We start from the raw sequence: 23,702 nt of genomic DNA on the forward strand, positions 1-23,702 counted from the left end.
TTAAAGGTATAGATGCCACACATACCCTCACATGTCTGTCTCATACAGCTACTATTCCAGATTATTGCGTATATCTGTATATTTGCATACAGCAGCATGTATCTGTTCTGCATTGCTGTCGTTTGTCATCTGAGCATGTATGAATGAGTATTTTTAATTGGAGAGTGTGTAGGACCATTGAGATGTGTAGCCCATTATCATGTATATGGTTTATGTTTTGCAGAGCTAACCTTGCAATACATTGATTTTACTGCTCAGTGACAAAAGGTAACAAGGAAAGACATTCTCTTCTGCTGAAGATTTCCTACTAATATTGCATATTTTCATCTGTCAGTTTCCTCTAGTTTCATCATCTCCTCAGAGTCTTTAAGGGATAGAAATTAATGCCATGCTCTGTCTCACTACCAGGTTAAAAGGATTTGAAGAAAGTCTGTATTTAAAATTTTATTCCTTACCATTATTTTTAGATTAAATATGAAATCATTGTGAGGGTAAGAGCTCTCACATTGACTGCTGTGCCTCAGTCTGTGATCTGAAGGGAGCTGCTTTGGTGGGAATATCAGACAGTTCAAACTCTGGACATATTTGCTGATTGACTTGTCAGATAATAATGCCAGAGGAGGTCAAAAATTCATTTTACTCAAGACAAAACCCACCATCTTAACCAAGACCTTCAGAAACTCGAGCTCCTGATGCAGTGATCACATTTATTGTTCAGCCAGGATTCATTCGGGAACTGAAGTCAAGCTTAATGCACATATGCATCTTAACTGAGATTGTTGTCCTGCCAAGTTCACAGTTAATTACTTACTTGAAAAGAAAAAGAAATTATTTATACATTATTTACTAATGACAGTATAATTATTGTATCAGGATTTAGTTTGGAAGATTAGTTATGGGACACAACTATGTCATTGTTTTTCATGTATCCCAGCAGACAGGAAGGCTGATTTGAGTTTATTAGAGTGGAAACCCTTAAATAAATATTTTTCTGAAATGGTCCAGTATTAGAGCAGCTGACATCCCATCAGGGTCCCTCTGGTTGTTCTCAAGAGAACAATTACAAACTTGAATGAATGTTGAGGTCAAAAGTTTTGAACACCCTAACAGATTAAGAAATTTGTTCTGTTTCCTATGCTGTGGGCTTTGTAAACAAGTTGTATATTACTCCACAGAATTCCCATGTGAGGTATTAAGTGCCATTGTTGTAGGCACTTCAGTTGAGTTAATTTTAAGGAAATCAGAAGGCAGTGATTTTCTGAAAATCATATAAATCAATTCTGCATGTCACACAGTCTTTTAAAAACTGTTGAATGTGCTTCATATTTTAAAATGTTTCCTAAAATCACAGGGAAATGGCAAGCAAGAAGAAGAAGGAAATCCCATTGCAGGTATAAATCTTAATTACTCAAACAATTCAAGAGAGGAAGAGATGTTTTTTCTGCATTTGTAAGATGCTAAAATGTCAATTGATTTTATTTCAGGATATAATAACCAGTCAAAACCAGTGGGATGAAATGCTGCAGAAGAATGGTATAGTAGGTACTAATGCTTGTTATTTCCTGTTTAATCTCTCATGGAAATATGTACAGCTTTTCATACTTACATATCATCTATAATAGACACTCATCATGAACCTAGAAGACTAGTGCCATATTATGTTTTAAAGAAAGTCTATATGAATATATATTTATAAATATATATCAAAGAATCATACAGTCATAGAAATTTCTAGGTTGGAAAACACCTTTAAGATAATACATTGTATTTATGAATTTACAGTATCTTGTATAATAAATACTTGTCACAAATCATATTATCAAATTATTATTATATAAAATACCCGTTATTAACCACTGTTAGACACCAGTGTTTGGAAAGTGTCTTTCCAATATGGCATTTTCTGTGGTAGGGTTTTGAACATTTATGTGGAAGACTTTCCCTAAAATCTTTCAGAGTCTAAATCAATATTGCAGTGTTCTTGAGAGTGCACATTCTATGATATGTATTATTCCCAGTTTTCAGTTCACTTAGTGTGAAAACAATGTCTCCTTGGCCTCCTCGGAACTGTATTTGGGTAGAAGGAAGAAGTCTGTAAGGGGATCATATCTGCAGAGGGGTAGCAATGGGAAAACAATGATCTGCACAGGCTCAGGGAGGTAAAAATCTTACAGAACAAAGATCTAGATAAGAATGAAAGTCAACAGTGAGAAAATAAAAAGAGCGACTAAAAGAAAAAGGAATATGAGAGAAAAGATGTTGTTCAGATGAATCATCTCAAATAGTATCCTGAAGTAGGTTTTCGATGTCAAAAGTAATTGAAATAAAAGTGGAAAACCTGATGTAGCCACTGAAATGACATTTTCATGATGCATTCATTGACTAGAACAGGACTGAAAGACACATGTGGGTGCCTTCCCAGTGCTGTTCCAATCCAAACATAAATATGTCTCATTTTATAAGTTCCACAAGTCAGCTGTTTGTAACTCTGAACTATTGTATTTTAGTAATAGATGTGTATCAGGCTTGGTGTGGTCCTTGCAAAGCTGTGACAGGTGTACTCAGAAAACTGAAGACTGATTTTAGTGAAGATAATGTGTTACATTTTGCTGTGGTAAGGATGTAAATTCTGTGGGGGCCTTATTTACATTTTAATTTAAATATATCTTCTTATCTACATATACAGAGCTTTCATTTTACTGTCCTTATGCTGAGTTGCCATAATTTTGTCCTGCTTGCCTCTTCTTCTGCATATTTCCTCATATGACTTTGTTTAGATGTAGATTAAAATTTTTGGGAATATGTAAGAAACTATAAAAAAATGGACCAAATATCCCAAAACTTTTGTTCACCTTGATGAGGTGGCAGAAATATTAAAAAATCTGACTGTATGATTTTTCACTTTTAAGTCTCTATATTATGGACTATCACATTTAAAGTTCTTTTGTCCCTGAAAAACTGTTGCATGTTTGTTTGGGGTTTTTTACATATTCACTTGTATTTCATTTTTAAGAGAAAAAAGAGGGGAAATATTAAAAATAAACTATAATAATAAAACTGTAGCAGTAAAATACTTCTTTATATTAGCAGTATGTATACTTCTTCCTTTATGAATGTTACTATAACCTAAACTAGAAAATAATATCAAGAGAAGATATTTTTCCATGATTAATTGCTGTAATACATTGGAGGGACAATCTCATGTTATCAAAACAGTTCTTTCATCAACATAAGGACTGCAACTTGTATTTAGGACTGCAATTTGAGTTTTTAACATCAAGGTTTATAAGAGTGGAATTTTCTTGTGGGCAAAAGGTTTATATATATCTGTGTATTTATATCTATAGCTATCTATCTATATAGAGATATAAGTATGGGCATATACACCTTTATAAGCAAATAATTTTTTGGTCTGACTCCAGGCAGAAGCTGATAGAATTGAAACTCTGAAACCATTTAGGAATAACTGTGAACCTGTGTTTCTTTTTTCTGTTGTAAGTACATCACATCAGTTTCTTTCAACGTGCTGCCTACTTTTGCCTTAACTTTTCAAGATTTTAAAAGAGATGTAAAGCTGTATAAATCCTATCTTTACATTTTACTGTATGTAGGAGGGTATCATCACATGTTATTTACTTGAGTTGTCTCCTGTTCCTAAAGCTGGTTGTTCTCGACCTCATTTTTGTTGTGGCTGTTGCTCATAGAGGCACAGAAGAATTGTGGTAGACACTCCTTTGGTAGTTACTTAGTGAGAAATTCATGTAAGTTTTTGCAGATTTGCCTCACATAAAGAGCCTACATATTGTTACACTGAAATGCCTATTTTATGCACATTTTTCATCAGGGAAAGATAGTTAAATTTCCTGACACTCTAAGGTTTTTAAATAACAAATAAAATTGTCTTTTTCCACTTGAGGAACTGCCGTAATCAATCATATCGTCATTATTATCTCTCGCTGATGGACACAGAGAGACTGCTCTCTTAGGACACCACCATGTAATACTGCTCAGTTAGGAAGCAGTGATGTTTTTGTTTTGTTTTGTTCTTTCACTTGAGGATGCCAGGATTTGAATTCCCATAACCAGGGATCCCAAATAATAATATTTTCAGGGTACTTTCAGGTTTGAATCTGAATGCTCCCTAAAAAAGTGAACAGTATCTTTGTTCACCATTAGTTAGCTTTGCTATGGTGCACCTGAATGTGGTTGAGCATGCACTGAAATGTTAAAAAAAAAAAAAGCCAGAAAACTCCATGTTATAGAAATTAAGATCTAGTAGATCCATATTTGCATCTCCTTCCAACTGTACTGTTAATGGTGAGCATTGAAAAAGACATGGAAAATTAGGTAGAGAAGGAAGTAAGACATTAGAAGCAGAAAGGTTCATTCTGAGCTAATAGAGGCAGCAGTAGCTTTGGTATTCCTTCAGGCATAGGAAGTGGTCCTGTAGCTGGAAAAATTACACGACCTGTATCTGTTTCAAAAGCTCAAGTAAATATGTAAACTAAGTGATGAAAACTCAGTGAAAGTGTTATTTTCTCTTTTACAGAATGGCAAAATTATTGACATAGTGAGAGGTGTAAATGCTCCTCTTATAGTTCAGAAAGTAACAGAGCTAGTGCAAGAAGAGAGGCAAATTGCAGCTGGAGAGAAGGAACGCTCTGAGGTACTCACAAGCCAGATACTTAAAGACAAATGTGTATTTTTATTACACATATACTGTTTCTCTCAAGGTCTGTGATAGTGGCTTAGGTAATATTTAATTTTTGTATATTTTTCTTAACAATAAAGTGATACGTGTGACAGGCTTTTTTTTTTCAGAAATTTCATAAAAGTATCTAGGTTCAAACAGACACTTAAAGATCACTCAGTCCAACCCCTCCTGCCGTGAGCAGTGACACCTTGCACTAAATCAGATTGCTCAAAGCCATGCAGATTGCTCTGTAATTAATGAATCCAGTTTGCTACAGAAGCCAAAGGACATTCAACAACTTAATTCCATCATCTTTCAGCCCTGACTTCCAGATAACCTGAGGACACAAAGGCAGCTTATCTGACCTCAATAACCTACACTGCAAATGATCCTACAGCTGGAATTCACAGAATTAATCTTCCCTTGCTGGATATTCTCTCCATAAAAAACAAATTTCCATTATGATACTTTGTAAAAACTTAAGAAATGTACAGATTTCCTATTAATGCAAGAAATTAGCCTATTAATGCAAGAAATAAAGAGACGTACAAAATGTCACTAGCATATGAAGGCTTTAGTGATCTTTTTTTCTTCCAGAGCTGAGTATTTTTAATATATAACTAGTAACTGCATCATATGAAGGAAAGACATGAGTTTTGAGTGAAAAGGGAGATCAAAGAACTTCTCTTACAGTTGAACAAGACTTTTAAGAAACTGCAGCTCAGTTAGGGAAAATCAGACTGACCCTTTCTTAGAACTTCTTGTTTTCCAGAGTAGCAAATCCATTCTTAATATAAAATTGTTGTAAATATCTGACTTCTGTGTTTGGTGACTTTGCTTTGTACTGATGGTGTACTTTTACTCTATTTGCAATTATTTTAGCTAGTTGAACTTGTTTTTCTGGAAGAGAATTCATCAGAAGAGACTGTTGGGGAGGCTGCAGATGAGGGTAAATATATTTGATTTATTTTAGTAATGTTACCAGGAAGATAGAGAACAAATGTCTTTTGATCAAGAATTGTCCATGTCAAGCAGTAATAGAACTTCCTTAGGTTGAGTTAATAATATGAGATGCTATAATTGAGCTTTCTTCTGTAAGGAATTAATATATTAAACTGTCATCCATGAGTATTTTCACCCCCACACTGGGAATCTTCAGATTTTAGACAGAAGTGATACATGCTGGGGAACTTTCCTGTATAAAATTAGGGCCTGAAAGTCACTTCTACACAAGTCCCTGTGTTAGCTGTGCTCTTCTTTTGAGGTGGAATAGTAAGATGGGGGCAACCTGAGAGGACTGGAAGAGTTCATGTATGAAGCAATGGACTTCACTCAGGTTCAGCTTCAGGTTAGGGGATCTCTCAGAACCTGTAATACACTAAATGTTTGTGGTAATATTTTCCTTAACACATGCCTGTGTTTTCTAACATTGGAAACAAGTAGCAGCCTGTTGTTTCCATTAGCACTGTCATTAATTTCTTCTGCAGTGTTTGGAATGGGATTGAGTTGCATTCTAATGGTTAAGGTTCTGCAAAGATGAGGCAGTGTGTATTCCCTTCTGACCATTTTCAGGGATCTGTATGCTATGGATGTTGTTACATCATAGAATGCCTTGTTTTAAACATGAGGTAGTGCTGGCAAGCGTGTGACCAACACTTACTAACTGCAAATGACTTCAGCATTCACAATGCTAAAGAATCAAAGATCTTCTGTGCTAATAACTGTATATTTCATGGGAAAGCTTCAATATTCATACAGATTTTCATATAGTGAATTTTCCTTAGCAATAGTCATTCCTTTCACATTTCTAGTCTTCTATATACAGAGCTCCCCAGACAAAGCCTCACCTTAAGCTGAAATTTTTTCACCATACCTAGCTGGACATGAACCACCTCTCCAAAATATTAACCCAAAAAAACTGTGGTTCATCAGGAATGTGGATTCCTGGAATAGCAAAGGGTGGTCTTTCACTCCAGGACATGTTTTAAGTGCTGGAGTCAGTTTTTGGAACAACTGTTTGGCCATTTCAGTATTAAAATGGAGACTTATTTAGTAATGGAACATTTAGTTGTGTATATATTTTGATGAATGTATTAATTAAAACATTACTTTTTTCTCTTTTTCAGAAGAAATACTCAGATATTCTGTTGGAATTATAAAACCTAATGATGTCTTAGAGGGACGTGTAGAAGAAATTAAACAAAAGGTAGAGAGAATTTTAAAGTATTCATTCATCCTATTTATTTAAGAGGCACAGTGGCAAGATGTATGATTAAGTAGATCCTAATTTATGCCCAGGCTTGAGAACAAGGTCTGTTAATGCTTCTCTGGTAAGGATGATAAAAGCACAATAGTTTTGACCTGAAATAATATGATACTCACATTTATACTATTGCTTTAATATTCTATGCCAGTAGACTATGTTAGACGTTGACTCACACTGTTTCTTTTACAAGATATGTCTCACAACCCTATATATCAAGATAAAATTATACAAATTTTAAAAAGTGTTATGACAGTGCCAGTGGCCCTTTGCAGGACAGGAAATCAGAGTTCTATACAGGTTGTTTCTGCAATTACTCTGCCATGGCCAGAAAGAAAGGAAGCTCAGTAAAGACAAAACAAAACAAAACAAAAAAACCCCCAACAAAACAAAAACAAACAAAAAACCCCAAGCAGTGCTTGAAAACAATTTAGCTGGAGCTGAGCAGCTGCTACTTGGCTTATGAGGTGTGTACCTATACTTTGTCCATGGCCAGCCTTGTTGAGGCAGTCTGGAAACACTTTGCAGCATCGCAGGGGCTTTTAAAGAGCAGAGTGGTGGTAAGTAGATCAATATTAGCATATGATCAGTATTGGGGCTGGATAGTGCCTTTGTTGTTAAAATATCAGTATATGGTATAAACCTCATACCAGTGGACGATGAATTTTGAGGCAGGTCATGTAAGTGTGCATCACTTGCATATACTTGATTTTAGTATCTTAAAAGGGAAAATCATAAAATAGAATTAATTTTGTTTATATGCTGCTTCTAAAAGCCAAGTAGTTTAGCCTGATGCAACAATTGCTGACAAGTGCACATTTATATGCCTACCATGATTGTTTATAATAGTTTATAATAGAAGTAGCTGCATATTAACCACTCACAATGGTCAAAAGGAGTTTATTCAATGAGAAATAAAAGGGATAATTACCTACTGGATGAATGTACTCCATATATTGAACTCCATATATTTTTCACAAAAATTAATTTAGGGGTATTGTAAGGCTGAATTCAGTGAAGAGCCTTGAAAGGCTGGAAGTTCAGTTTCAACAAAGATAGCCATTATATTTTGAATACTTCAGGGAATTTTAAACTTAAGATATCTTTCAAAATCAATCTTTAGATCTACACTAACATATGGTTTTTTATATATCCATTCTCAAATGTCGCTGAGTAATAACTGAATAATTGCAGATTAGACATGCAGGATTTGACATTAAAGCAGCAGAGGAGAAAATGCTAACTGAAGAGCAAATCAGAGTGTTCTATGCCCGGAATAAAGAAAAGGTAAAAACAAAATCGAAACCTAAATGAAAGGAACAGGTAAAAAATTTCACTGTAACTAGATGTCATTGCAAATCTCTGTACTGGAATTTTTTAGTGTGTTGCAGAACTGAATTAATGTAGATTTAGTTCACAAAAAAGAGGATATTCTCTCTCTATTTTTCTTATTGACTCTTACAAATATCACTAGGTAGCATTCTTAATATTCCAACTAAATTAGACTGAACTCTGATTAAAGACTAAAAAGATTTTGTACTTCTTTTGTTGTCTGAATGTGTATGACCAATAGACATAGTGCTAAACTTGTAACACTATATATCAAAATAAAGTTATATGAATTTTAAAACCAGTCATGACAGGGACAGTGACCTTCACGGAAAAGAAAATCACAGTTGTAAAAAGTCTCTTCCCATCTTTCTTGTAGGCTACAGTTAAGTCACCCCATAGCCTTCTCTTCTCAAGGCTGAACAATCCCAATTCTTTGAGCCTTTCCTCACAGGAGATGTGCTCCATCTCCCCAATAATCCAGTGATCCTCCTCTGGACTCACTCCAACAGGACATGTCCTTCCTGTGCTGGGGATCCCAGAGCTGGATGCAGCACTCCAGGTGGGGTCTCAGAGCAGAGGGGCAGAATTGACTCCCTTGACCTGCTGGCCATGTTACTCCTGCTGCAGCCCAAGATACAATTGGCTTCCTGGCTGTGAGCACACATTGCTGGCTCATGTCCAGCCTCTCATCCACAAGCACCCCCAAGTACTTTCTGGCAGAACTGCCTCAATCTGCTCATTCCCCAGCCTGTATTAATACTGAGGGTTGCCCTGACCCAGGTACAGCATCTTGCACTTGATCTCATTAAACCTCGTGAGATTCCCATGGCCCAACTCTCAAGCCTGTCCAGGTCCCTCTGGATGACATCCCCTCCTTCAGGAGTCTCAGCTTGGTTGTCAGCTGCAAATTTGATGAGGGCATAGTCAATCCACTCATCTACATCATTAATGAAGACATTCAATAGCACTGGTCCCTGAGGGGCACCCCTTGTCACTGATGTCCATCGGGACTCAGCCATTGACTGCCACCCTCTGACCACCCAACCACTTCCTAATACATCTAACAGTCCACCCACTGAATCTATCTGTCTCCAATTTAGAGAGAAGGGTGTTGTGGAGGACCATGTCAAGGCTTTACCAAAGTCCAGTAAAATGACATCTGTTACCCTTCCCTTGTCCACTGACTCAGTCACTCAATCATAGGAGGCCACTGGGCTGGTCAGACAGGACTTGCCCTTGGTGAAGCCATGCTGGCTGTCCCAAATCACCTCCCCATCCCCATGGGCCTGAGCACAGTTTCTATGAAGAACCTTTCCAGGCACAAAGGGGAGGCTGAGAGATCAGTCATTCCCAGGGTCCTCCTTTCTACCTTTCCTCAGAGATGGGTGCGATGCTTCCCTTTTTCCAGGCACCTGGGACTTACCAGCTGCCATGACTTTTCAAGTACCATGGAGAGTGGAAAACAGCACTACTACAGCACAGCAGATCTTAGTCAACATTAGGACAGGGAGAATAATAAAACTGCTATAAACTATTGTTTTGGTTTAGCTTGGCAAAATGCCAATTGCCTGTCAGAGCTCCCCCCACCAAGGGCAAGGAAGGGAGGAAAAAAATAGAAGTGGAACTTTGAAATTGCAAGGTTTTTATATTGACACAGAAGAAAAGAAAATTAAAAACAGAATATGATATATATATATAAATGTGAAAAGAAATAATAACTTTACCGAGTTGCTCAACCAAATAATACAGATTCCAACCACCCAAACCACACAAAACCTTCCAAAAACACTTCCAGAGAAAACTCCAAGCAAGAGAGAAGAAAAAATAACAAGAAAATGTTCACCTCGCTAGATAACAGCAGGGATGGCGATAAGGCCTGATCTCTGTAAAGGCAGGCAGTGCATCCTCAAGGGTCTAAGGTGAAGAGCAAAAAAAAAGAGGCAGAAGCTCCACCTCCCTCTCTTTTATACTTCTTGACGATGTCAGATGATATAAAATATCTCTTAGATTGCTTAACTCAGGTGATGTTTGTCCCTTCTAATCTATGTCACATCCTCTGGGCCTGCTGAATTGAGGCCTGGCTGAGGCCTAAATGAAACTAAAGCCCAAACTGCCACGACTATAGGAAGCAGTTCAAGAGAGCCCCGTGCATACTGAGGGACCAATTATTTGACATTCTTTAATTTTAAGCTGAAAAATAATTATGTTAAAATGACAATATAGGATATAGAGTTCTTTGTGCTCAGTGGACAAAATTATTCCTAATTTATTACTTGCTGAAGGTCCAGAGCCTGCCTATTACAACAAAATGAAGACTCAAGGCAATAGACCTTCAGATAGAACTGGAAGCAAAAGTTGTTTATTTTTGATGATGAAGCTGGGTGATCCAAGACAGCTAAATCTAAGAGCTACATCTAGTTCTTCTACATAACCAAGTGTCCTTTTGAAGCCACCACAATATAAATACTCCCTTTACGCATCATAATAAACATTTTTGTACTTCCATGCTTCCATGCTGTTTCTTCTGAGTTTGAGGCACACGGTGTGACTCCTGGGGATGTTTCTGTGAAGGGGTTAAGAGTTGGACTCAGTGATTCTTGTGGATCCCTTCCAACTCAGCATATTCTGTGATTCTGTGACCTTGAGAAGTGGGTTAAATACATGCATAGATATGAAGATAATGGAAAGAGAAAAGTAATTAATTGAAAGCATATATTTCATCCTTGTATTAGTAAAGGAAAAATGTATCATGCACAATTGCATGAGGGTGACTGGCAAAGAAAATATTTAGTAAAATATTTAAAAGGAGATTAGATAGCCACAATGTTGAAGAAAAAGATGACACACAAGAAAAAAATCCTAAAATCTCACAACATCTTCAAAAGTTATTTCTCTGATGAAAGTGTACATTTATAGGGTTCAAGGTTGAAAGTGAATGAGTGAAAGGAACACAGCAAAGAGAATGAAGGGGAAACCTACAAATGCCTCACAAATATCTCAGTGTTCTATCTTTATATCTAGCTTTTTAGCTGATTTGTTGCTTCAAAAATTATTCATGAAACCGTACTGCAGTTTGCTATGTCACACTACATGCTGTACTGAAAGCAGGAGCACATGGTTGCATGAAATTTCTAGTTTTAAACATTTGATAATGTTGTCTCAAATGCTTGATCAAAAAACTTCCAAAACAATCTAACAGCATTCTTAGTAATGCCAGTTTTAAACAGAAAATTATGAGTTACTTTGAAAGGAGGATTGTCTCCTTTCTGGTAATAAACTCAGAGTTCCTGAAATTCATGAGGGAAAAATTGTGATTTTTAGCCTGACTTTGAAGACTTTGTTCAATTCATGATGAGTGGACCATGCCATGTTTTGGTAATCACTAAGAAAAAGGAAACTGATACTATTCCTCACTGGAAAGAACTACATGAAGAACATAGTGCACCTGATGAGCCTGAGCCTGATAAGCCAGAGAGGTAATTAGCAGTGAAAACGTATATATGTGATTCAATTTCATTGTTCAGAGCACTCCATAAACCAAGCATGGTCTTACAGATGCAGATATACCCATGACCACAGAGAGGGTCCAGGGAGCAGGCAGAGTTCTTCACCTGGTCCTTCACGGGACCACCACAAGAGAGGCAATTGCAGTTCTTGTGGGAACTCAGAAACTCCCTGCTTCCTAGTTAAAGATGATAAGCAAAGGTCATTTATTCTTTGAATTAGCCTTGAGTGGGTCCTCAGACCAGTGGGAACAATGCTGCACTTCAAAGATTATGTAATCCCTGCAATTCTACTTCATAGCCAGACCAAGTAACTCCCAGCACTGCCAACTGAAGGTTGCACTCTTGTATCCTGGGCAGATGTAGATGTGACTCAGAGGAGTCCAGGGGACACCTGAGGAATTTTGTTCTCCCTCGGAGCACTGTAAAAGCCAGCAGAAAAGTGGTAGGGTATTGGGGTTTGTGTTGTCACCCTGCTCCAAGACACGTAAACATTGTAAGGATTAGCTGTTCACAACCATAGTATCTTGAAATGTCTGTTTTTCTCCTATACCAAGAGTTTATAGGGCATTTTAAAGAGGATGACAGTTGCATACACAGGCTCAGGCAATAAAGAAGAGTCTTCACAAAAATTCAAATATCGAATTAAGTTTTATATTTAGACAAGATTTACTTATAGTAAAAAGAACTTAAATATTTTGTACAAAAATAAATTGTCATAATGATTGATATTCTTGTTGATGCCTACTGTATCTCTTTCTGCATTAATTTAGTACAACTAAATCCATTAGTACAACATACTGCATTTTATGTAAGTGGCCAAGAGGGACTTTACATAGCTAAATAAGCTATAGAAATACAGACAAGTAACAATGAGAGGTATCTCTGTTAAGGAGAGTTCTGTACTGCTATAATTTTTTGATCATGCTGTACACAAATTAAGCTCAAGATTGTTATTGGTCATTCATCATACACTGTACACTTGACAGTAGTAATTCTGTGTCATGAAACAGAGGGACTGTCTTGAATAAGCTAGAGGGGAATTATTAAAGCTGTATGACTGAGATTTCTTTAGAGCACATGATAAGGCACTGTTTGAGAAGATTCTCTTGTCAGAAATATTATTTTATTCGTGAATCTGAATTTAATAAAAGCTTAGTTTTGCCTTCTGTTCTTAGGTTTCACCAAATTTTAACATACAAATATATCTTCAAGAAGTCAGCTTATTAATACTATGCATGCAGTGACTTAAATACTGTATTGCTTTGCATTTCATTAGTGTGGGAGGACTTGAGGAAGCTGAGAGTCTGGTAAGTTTATGTGATGTGCAAGACAGTGTTGAAGATGCCAGCAGACAACTTGGCTTCTTTTTCCCAAATTTTCATATCAGTAAGAAAGACCAACAAGTTGAAAAGACTTTGGCCATAATTAGACCTACGCTCTTAAAGGAAAGACGAAGTAAGTGTTAATAACTGTGTTTTTTATCTAGGGTATATAAGTAGTCTCATGTTTTAAATTAAAAATTCTAACTTGATTAATGAAGTATTTTTAGGTTATATTGTCTCCCCAGCATTAGGCCAACAGTAATCTTTATCTGGAATGAAATTACATGGTTAATGTTTTTCATATATTGAGAATGTAAATGACAATCCTATTTTGTTCGCTTGGTTGATTTTTCAAGAAAGTCTGTTGATTATATATTTGTATGTAGTATTTCTGGAAGTCATCTCAGAGAAGCTAGTATTTTCAAATGGAGTATAGGGGACCATATTTCCCACTATAATAGAGTAGCTGATATTCTTGAATAGCAGGTCCAAGGTAAATGAATGGCAAGGTGGAAAAGATCCAGCCTAAACTGTTCTATGATGCATAAGGCAGTGCTGATCAAGGGCAGGTCTAAATAGAAAATATTTTTACAGATTATGTAAAAAAATAATCTACCCCATTAACATGAAACTTCATTCAAACAAGTTTTATTTTCAGTCATATATTTGCATTTCTTCCTAGATTTCAGATAACATTTTTATTTCTAATTGAGAATTTCTGTACTTGAAATAACCTATACACAGAGATCTGAAAGACTACAATTTTGATCGTTCCTTGTGTACTTATTTTCATGATGGTTGTCTAGTATGTTGCTTAGAGCAGCAGTTCTGCAGTTCGTGTGTAGATAATTACAGAGTTATTTGACTTGTGCCAAATACTGCTTACTTACCCATGTGGTCTTGTAAGACTTAGTTAAATAAACTTTCACCTACTCAAATTCCTTAGACCTTCCTTTGGTGATAGGAATGTATATCATATTTCTCAGTCAGTAATTCATAATGAGGTTTCTGAAGTTAGAGAAAGCTTTAAGAATATCAGGATCAGCTTTCGGAGTGTTCAGGAAACTACCAAAGCCCTGTAGCATTTGCTTTAAATTAGTTTTCTGTTCTTTAGTTAGGAAATTAATTCACCTGTGAAAATTTAACATTATACTTTAAAAGTCCATGTCATTTCTCTACAAGTGTGCAAAGTAACGCATGGATAGCAATTTAGCATTATTCCAATGTATTTAACAGAGTCTATCATGCAAAGAATACATGATGATGGCTTCAAAATAGCAATGCAGAAAGAAATAATCTTATCTGAAGATCAAGTACGTGCATTTTACAAAGAGCATGTAAATGAAGACTACTTCCCAGTCCTTCTAGAGCAAATGACAAGGTACACTGAACGAAAAATGAGAATGTGGATGTTTAGAGAACATGGAAATTTTCACAGTTAATAGTTACAGAGTCATAGAATGGCTTGGGTTGGAAGGGGCCTTTATGGTCATCTCGTTCCAACTGCCTGCCATGAGTAGGAATGTCTCCCACTAGACCAGGTTGCTTGGAGTCCCACCCAACCTGACCTTGAACACTTCTTGGGATAATACATGGTTACAGGATACATAAGTATCTAAAAGTTTAGTAAAACTCAAAACAGGATCAGATAACTGCAGATGATAATTCCCAGGTATAACAAATAAATAAATAAAGGGGGCTTTCTACTCCAATGCCTCTGTATGTATGATGGCTAAGTCAGCGGCCAAGTCCATTGATTTGGCTCTGCTCTGAAAGGCTGCGTTTAAGTTGTATGTAGGAGAGCGCTGAAACCTTCAATCAGGCTGTGTGTTGGATACCTTGGAGAAGAGAAATAAATCTTTTTTGGATATTCCCTTCATATGAAGTTGGGATACGACTGGGGCATGACCAGTATGTCTACATCTTCCTATTATTATAAAACTCAGTAACTTTTAAATTGAAATACATGTTTAAGTCTCATAAGGCTTTATCAGATTGTTGCTGTTTAAACAGAGATCAGTTTTAAAGTCCTCTAATACTAGGGCTCATTTTCATAGCCTGGGCTACATATAATCAAATTACTTCTATAAAGTACTGAGAGTTGAGGGGTTTTTTTGAATGGTTAGTTTTCCTATTTTACAGTGGTCCAACTCTTGTATTGGCTCTCACACGAGAAAATGCTGTAGCACACTGGAGAAGTTTATTAGGCCCAAAGGTTCTTGAAGAGGCTTGCAAAGAAAATCCAGACAGGTAATAGTCACAATACTAAGCCAACATTCATAGCTTCCAATTTACTTTCCTATTCCTCAGCTTAATGAATACCACATTGCAACTGGTGTAACTATACTGCCATCATCTGGAAACTGATAGAATTTCTGCAATTTCTTAAGCTTTTCTTGGAAGTAGTGATTACACATAGAAACTATAGCATTCTTTGAAAAATAATGACTGCTAACCAGAATGAAAAGCCAACCAGAATGAAAAGCCAACCAGAATGAAAAGCTCAGTTTAAAAAAGGCTATTAAACTGAGCCTTTTTCAGTCATGGGACTTTTTCAGTCAGAGAAAAAAAATAGTAATATCTATTCTTAATAGTGGGGTTTTATTCTTGAAATACCACCACTATATTTTAGAACAGATGATTTTTTTCTTGAGTTGATGGAAACTTTGCGTCAGTAGAATATTTTATTTCTGACTAAGTTTGCTACACATTTTGTAAATGTACATCCTAGTTCTACCTGTTTATCATATTGTTCTAAGAAACTGCTGTGGTATCATCTTACCTGTTGCTGACAGAAATGCTGTTTGATTAAGAAAGATGTGATATATCTTGGAAGTATAACAAGATGAGAGTTGGGAGGGAAGGTACTCATATTTCAGATTGCCAGACTGACATTCATTTATATTCATTATATTAAGTCTAATATAATTCATAGCTCAAAATGGCTATTCCTTTAAGTAACTTCACTCTTTCAATGCCTCTCAGTTTGCGTGCACAGTATGCAGTTGACAACGTACCTATTAACCAGCTGCACGGCAGTTCTACACTTGATGATGCTCAGAAGGAATTAGAGTTCTTCTTCCCTCAGGAACAAACTTTTGCATTAATCAAACCTGATGCTGCTAAGAATTATAAAGGTAAGTCATTTAGAAAGTATGGGCTATGTCTACTGATGCAGACATTTCTACAAAATATGAGCAATGTACACTGCAGTACATTGCATCACATGCATTCTTTTGACTCTCTGAAATATACTTTCTGTGCAGAGAAATAATTTTACAGGGCTTGCATAATTCAGATTGAGCTTTGCTTAAGCTGCCTATAGGTCTTTCTTCACCAGAATAGTGGTGAATTAAAGATAGAAAGTTCTTAGCTAGCTGTCTAACATCCTTCTAAAGCAAAGGAGAGACTTTCCAAAGTTACGTTACTTACTTCAGATGGGTACCTCCAGTATCCCAAAAGGGCTCATTGCTCAATTAGATCCATTTCCATGCTTGATTTAACTTGCCATTAGACAAATGGAATAAAGAGGAAACACCAAAGTGAAAAGAGCACCATGTGCAATTTGGAATATTGTTTTGAATGTTTTTGTAGTCACTTTTTAAAAATCCTATATAGAGTCTCTTCTTAGTACTATTCTATTCTGTCCTAATAAATTTCAGTAGTTCTTCTAATGTTAATTCATCATTGCCTTTTGCAAGTCTTTCTTCCCCTCCTGTAACAATCCAGATTGACTTTGGCAGGCCAGCTGGTGTCTGATACAGTCCCCATTCTATCCAACGTGAGAAACAGCAGTGAATGCTATTGGTACAGTTTATAACACTCTGGGTTTGACACCTACATCAAGATGGACAACACAATTGCAATGGTTTCTGTATACTTTAGTGGTCTGTTGAAGTGTTTGTTATGTTGCCCATGGGTGTTTGATACTGTAAGAAGAATTTTAATAGATGTTGGTGATGTTTGTTTTTTTTAAAAAGGCATCTGGTATTATCTGAGATTTTTAAAGCTTGGGTGTGTTGGGAGTTTTTTGCATCTAAACCACTTCGATTAAATTGAGTTTGTTTGTTACTCTCCTAGATGACATTATGAAAAAAGTTAAAGATGCTGGATTTAACATCTCAAGGATAAAAGAAGAATCTTTAAGTCGTGAAATGGCTGCACAGTTTTACAAGGATCATGAAGGAAAACCCTTTTATGAACAATTAGTGTCTTGTATGACTGAGTAAGTGTCCTGTTTTACAGTACTGAGGTATATAAGTAGATATCACACTTTGAACTTACAGTGTCAATAAAATATGACATACTGTAAGTGGCATAAGGATTTTACACTCTGTCACTCTTTCTGGCAAGTTTAGTGGCTTCTAGCACAGAGTGATCTCCCTTTAAAAGGAAGATTTAAAATTCTTTCCAAACTATGGATATTGACTCTTAGTTTGGATTTTTTTTTCTCAAAAAAGGAATTGCTTTCTAATGGAATCTTTGTTTTTCCTATGAAGGATAAAATATTTTTCTCATAATGTTGTTAGTATAGGTGTTGATAACACAGTATGTATTGTCTTGCTTCAGAGATTACCGTGTGAGCGTAATTTTTGGACAAAAAGTGCAAACCCAAATACCTGATCATCATAATCTTTTTGGCTTTCAAATATGGGATATTGTGTTAAACAAAACACTCAGAAACAAATTTTAATACTTAAATGATTTAAGAAAATTCAGATAGTGCAATGCTTATCATAACCCTTCATGGTACCTCTGAAGTCAAAGTTAAGTCTGCATCTCAGAATAAAGACATTCCTTATATTGATTTTACAGGGGTCCATCAGTGATAATGGTCTTATCAAAAGAAAATGCTGTGGAAGAGTGGAGGAAACTAATGGGCCCAACTGATCCAGAAGAGGCAAAAAAGACATCTCCTCAATCAATTCGAGCTCAGTTTGCACATGATATTTTGTCTAATGCTGTTCATGGATCATCTAATGTAGAACATGCACTGAAAAGTATTCAGTTTGCTTTTGGAGAGATTAATACGGATTAAGATGCAATCTCTGAAAATTGCTGTTCATGTCATTCAATGCATTTGTCTACTCAACCACCTATATTCAACCACCTATATTTAAGACTATGTAAGCGCATGTGTTTTCCTTCATACTTCATCCTATTTTAATCCTGTGTTTTTGTTATCAGCTTTCCCATATTGCTAAGCATATCTGGTGCCTGTTAGAAGTGTGACATTAGTAATGATTTCTTTATGTATGCTCAGTAGATAGTTTGGTTTTTGCATCACTTTTAACAGATTCATGCCTTTCCAGTAGTTCCAGGATTCTAAGCTATTTTGTATGTAGCTACCTTAAAAAGAACAGGGTCAAGGAAGGTGGTTAAAACACCATTAATGACACATCCACTGTGATGTGGGTCAAGTCCTGAAGTTCCTGTTGTAAGCCAAATGGGTCTCCTGGGCTTATTGGCCAACTGTGTGTGTGTCCACCCCTTGCAAGACTGCTCTGGGCTATTAAGGCCCATTGGCTCCCTCAGGACCCCCAGATTTTTTTTAATTGTTTATTTATCCTTTCCCTAAATATCTTCTAATGATTACTATCACAGGTAGGATAATAAACCAGAAGGTCCTTCCCAGTCCATTTACTTAATTCAAATATATCAAAGGAACTAAAATACAAACCCAGCCCTTACATAACAGCTATTCTTGACATATGCCTCCTTGCCAAACTAGCGAATTTGTATCCTGTCCAGTCTAACTTGGCCAGACTTCACAAATAACACCAACATTATTATGTAGCTGATACATTCTCACTTTTGCTGTCTGAGTCTGTAGAAGGTTAAGATACTAAAGAAAGGCATTCAATTAAAGAAATTTACTTATGGCATTGATTATAACTGCAAAGTCCAGAAAGAACTAAATCTTTCTCATGTTTTCTTTCTTGTTCCTATTGTATTTAAAACAACTAGCTGTTTTAAAGAGCTTCCTGACAAATATTTCTGTTGTGATGGGGCATTTGTTATTATAGACATTCCTCCAGAAGAAGTTGGACTGAGAATTCTCCTGGTGACCCATTTTCACCTACAGCTACTTTACTGCCATAAACTTGGTCTGAGGCTCATTAGCCTCCAGAAGTTGTGATTAGTGCAGAATTTATATGTCACCTCAGTGAGATGAGTTCTGAGAAGCATTCTTCAGGACTGCTGTATGTTCTTCGGCTTCTTTTTTACTTTAAAACCCACTAAAAATTCTTGGCACTACTTCAGTACTCTGGGTGTTTTGGGTGCTAGCATGTTGTGCTTTAAACCCAGAAGCAGCCTCAGAAAAGACCTGAGTAGGGCAATTTCAGATACATCAATACAGCTCATTTCCTGAGATCTTTGCTGGAGTCAAGGGCTTCTCAACCAATGGGGCAAATACAGTGCTGAAAATTTAGATGGGTTTATTATTTTTACAGGAGCAGAAATGCTGAAAACATCAAAATGAGTTCATGTCTAAGTAAGTGTTCAGGATGCATCTGGTGGAAGTTCACAATCAAATAGCTTGATAGGTATCATACAGAAGTTATGAATACTGTGAATGATTTATTGCACTGGTCTGAGAAATTTCAGTTAGCTGCAAGTGTCCTGTAGCTCCACCTCTGCCTATTTAAGTGTAACAAAATTTTATATATTGAGTTATTGTGTGTTTGACTATTAACCTTCATCCTCTGTTACATCATTCTTAATCAATAAAACATTTTTGTCTGCTTGGTTTAACTATTGTATTTTAAAGGATTTAGTATGGGTTTCTATGTTTATGTATGTCAATTATGAGCCCTGATTTGTGCTTGGTTAAAGCAATCCAGTGGAATACATTGAAATATTATGCATAGAGCTATGACAGTTCCCAGTTTGTGTTCCCTAAGTATCCAAACTCAAACTGAAATGTGGGAGCATCTGATTTATTAACACTCACTTTTTTCTCCTTGATCTTAATGTCTTTTAGCAGCTTTGGAAATGAAGAATTTGATAGATATATCTCAAAACATCAAATTTGAAAACTGTTTCAGTCAGATGATGAGAATTAGATTTGGGAAATTTTATATCTTTGAGAAGCAGACTTTCATAGAATAATCAAAATACGCACTCAAGCATATAGTAATCAAAATACTCTCAATATTTTGAGATTACTTGGTCTCTATAAATGTTTTACTCATCATTTAGGTATTGCACACATAATTTATACTACCATCCACTCTTCTTTGAAAATTATATTACTGTAACACAGTCATGGATGTAATTTTTAAGCATCTGAACATTTGTGATGGGAGCAGCAAGCACTTGATTTACAGTCAGGAGGACAGTGTCCCAACATAAACTCCATTGACTACCAAAGATTATAATCTTGAAATTAAATTTACTCAACTCCATTGCCTACAAATCTCACAGAAAGTCTGACTCTGCCCATTTATTTTATATCTAAATGCCAGTTCAGAATAGAATGTGGTCTTCATGACTGTTTATTTAGAAAATATCTTGTGGCTCGTTATAGAAATAGGTGGTGCAAAAATGTGATTAAAATTCTTCCAACACTAACAAAAGATAACATAATTACTATTCTGATTTTTGTCCCAGCAGGAGAAAAATGGAACCACAGGGCATGTTTATTTATACCACAGACCACATATTTCCTTGTTTGGGAACTTAAATGAAATTGTAATCTGACACTAAAGACTATATTAAAAGATCCATTTCAGTTTAGAATGACAAACAGAAGGGTTATAAATTTCAAAATACTGTTTAAGAAGAGTAAGTATGTCTGATTGTAGTGAGTTTTTGTACTGAATTACTGCATAAAACAGTAAGACAAGTGGGGAAAAACCGTTTTCTTACCTGCCAAGAAGATGAAGTCAATCAGCCTGTGGTTGGCCATTGCTGCATTACTTTTCCTTGTTCTGACTGCTGAATGAGCTACACTGACAAGTCAAACCTTGCAAGTACCTATTCACTTTGTCCACAGTTCTTTCTGAGCAAATGATCAGCTTTCAGATTATTTTGCTAAGAGGATGCATACTGATATTCTCTGAGTATCTACAAGTTAAAGTTTTCATCACACTGTAACCACAAGGAATAAAAATATTTAGGGTTTTGGTCTGTTTGAGGCATCTTTTGGTCGGTTTGATGCATCCATTAACCTTCTATCTGGAATATAGAAGCCTGGCACATTTAAGGTACTTTTGGGGTTTGATCTTGGCATCCTCAGCTAGAGAAAAGCAATGTGCCTTCCCTTCCATATGTTTTCCTTTATGCTCATTGCCATACTGGTTTATCCACAAGCCTTTTGGCAGCAACAGGAGCCAGTCCGACATTAAGAGAATAATTTACTATTTACTGCATATCTACCAATTCCCTGAATTTATTGCATATCTAATAAGTTTGAAACCCTGTTCTACATTCCAATAAGGCTGTTGTTTACTTTCAGAGATGTTACAGGAAATAATAGTGTAAGCAGTTGCAACTGTGTCACTTTTGCAGAAAGTCTTGCCTAGGTCTAATTAGAAGTAATGCATCTCTACAGAAATTAATGACTTGCCAGTTAATGGGGGCTTTCTTATTATAAAAGGAAACATAATTCTGAATGTTTGTTGACCCATATTGACATATTATATTTATTTACAAAATTAATTGGAGCCGATGTGGTATACCGGAAAAATCTAGTTGAGGAAACAACTTCAGATGTGCGCTTACATTCAACTACTAAGCACAACCAAAAAGTGTGTGTTGGTTGTGCAAAATTGGAGTAAATATTTTTTCAGGTTTCATTCATTTGGAATCTAGGTTATGATTCTGGATAAAATAATTTAAGAGTTGTTTGAGTATTTTGGACTGAAATCTTCTTTTTATTTGCTTAGGAAGTATTTCTGTTATATGCACTGAATGGACAAAAGTTGCAACACTGAATTGAAGTGACCGGGTCAATCAAGTCTTGTTGGAGGTGGGGCTATGGGTTTTTCAGAAATGTGTTTCATAAAAGAGTTCTGATTTGCAGTTACAGCAAGCTTCTAAAATGATGCCAATCATTCACAATTAGAGTAAATATTTTTTCAGGTTTCATTCTTTTGAAACTGAGGTTAGAACATTCAGTGAAAATACTGAATGGCAGTTCTTACTAAACCAGGCACATGTGTGTGGGAGGTAGTAAGAAATGCACTAGAAACATATGTTTGGTGTTCCAGGCAAATTTTGGTTTATATGAAAAGAATGCCAAGCCCCTCAGCAAGAAGGCAGCTGTAACACTGAGAAAAAAAACATTTGAAACTTCAAGGATTTGGCCTGTTAATTTATCATCTTTAAGTAGGTACAGTAATTACTTTCATCCATCAGCAAACTATATGTTCACTAAATGGAGGTTTCATGACTCCAGTGCTGGGATGCACTAACAGGCAATGGCTACACCTGGCCATGGATGTGCACGAGGAGAGTCTGACCTTTTGCCACATGCTGGAGGGTGGAATTGGTGAGTGGACCCTGTGGGGATCCATTTGCCTGCTCTAACAGCCCTCATTGCTCCAACATCTATTTCACACCTTTGCAAGGGAGGGAAGGATGGTTGGAGGGTGTTGGAAGTTCTGGATCTGGATTCATCTGGCATTTGATGTCACAGGAAGTTAATAATTGCAAGGGATTTTCAAAATTACTTTCATTAATGCTTAATTGGATTGAGCCATGATTCTTAACATATAGGAAAAAGTGGATTTGGAAAAGCACACTACCCTATTAATTCATCCGTTGTACATCGTTTTTTGTATTATGATATCCCCTGGTTTCTGCTGTATTGCTTTTCCTTCTTGCATATTTTTACCGTATGAGAAAGAAAATTAGTCAGCATAAAGCATACATAAAAATGTTAAGAATTTAGAAATACCTGGCTTGGTGCATCAAAGTTTATTCCAGTATACTGGAATGGTCAATCTAATGACAGTAACTTGCAGAAGGAATGGTGAAAATTCTCTGGACAAAATAATTTGTACATTTTCTCTTCTGACAAAAAAAATATTCATTTGAGTTTAACTGTTGTAAAATAGTATGTAATGTTGCAATGAAGTCTAGATATCTGTTCCAAAATTTTCATTCAACAAACACCACACCTGACTACGTTACAATAAAACTTGTTGAAGTGAAATATCATGACTTCAGTATTTGTTATTTCAACATCACCTTGATAGGACTGTCATTCTTTCTTTAATAGCTAACCATATACATATTTATTGGAGTACTTTAAACTGGGATCAATAGAAATTCAAAGCCTAAGAACTCCTGCTACACAGTATATAAATCTATTTTAGAAACTTTCCAATCATATCAACCTTTTAGATCACACTTACTTAAGTCAAAATTTTCAAAATCACCTAATTTAGTCACCTGCAGTGGAATTCTGTCTCCTTTGATTTCCATTTCAGTTTTTCCATTTCGTTGTACAGGATTAAGATTCTCCTATAGGCCATATTTTAGCACCTGGGTTTGTTCTCTGGGTTTTTTTGTCATGTCAAAGACACATCATTCCCACTAAAGTCAATAGATTCTATATATGCTCAGCATTCCTGCAC

The 23,702-nt window shown here is 36.1% G+C and overlaps 1 protein-coding gene across 1 annotated transcript; it reads left to right on the plus strand.

Annotated features, from left to right (window-relative positions):
* Positions 1-1,355: 1,355 nt before the first annotated feature.
* Positions 1,356-18,154, plus strand: NME8 (NME/NM23 family member 8). Its single transcript, XM_071560582.1, has 15 exons — positions 1,356-1,391; positions 1,485-1,542; positions 2,508-2,614; positions 3,423-3,494; positions 4,550-4,666; positions 5,576-5,642; positions 6,820-6,899; positions 8,151-8,243; positions 11,610-11,764; positions 13,071-13,249; positions 14,353-14,497; positions 15,259-15,366; positions 16,102-16,253; positions 17,197-17,341; positions 17,932-18,154. Exons 1-15 carry the CDS (start codon positions 1,356-1,358, stop codon positions 18,152-18,154), a joined length of 1,737 nt encoding a protein of 578 aa, XP_071416683.1.
* The last annotated feature ends 5,548 nt before the right edge of the window (positions 18,155-23,702 follow it).

The sequence above is a fragment of the Pithys albifrons genome, chromosome 7 (assembly GCF_047495875.1).
Source record: "Pithys albifrons albifrons isolate INPA30051 chromosome 7, PitAlb_v1, whole genome shotgun sequence".
Classification (NCBI taxonomy): Eukaryota; Metazoa; Chordata; class Aves; order Passeriformes; family Thamnophilidae; genus Pithys; species Pithys albifrons.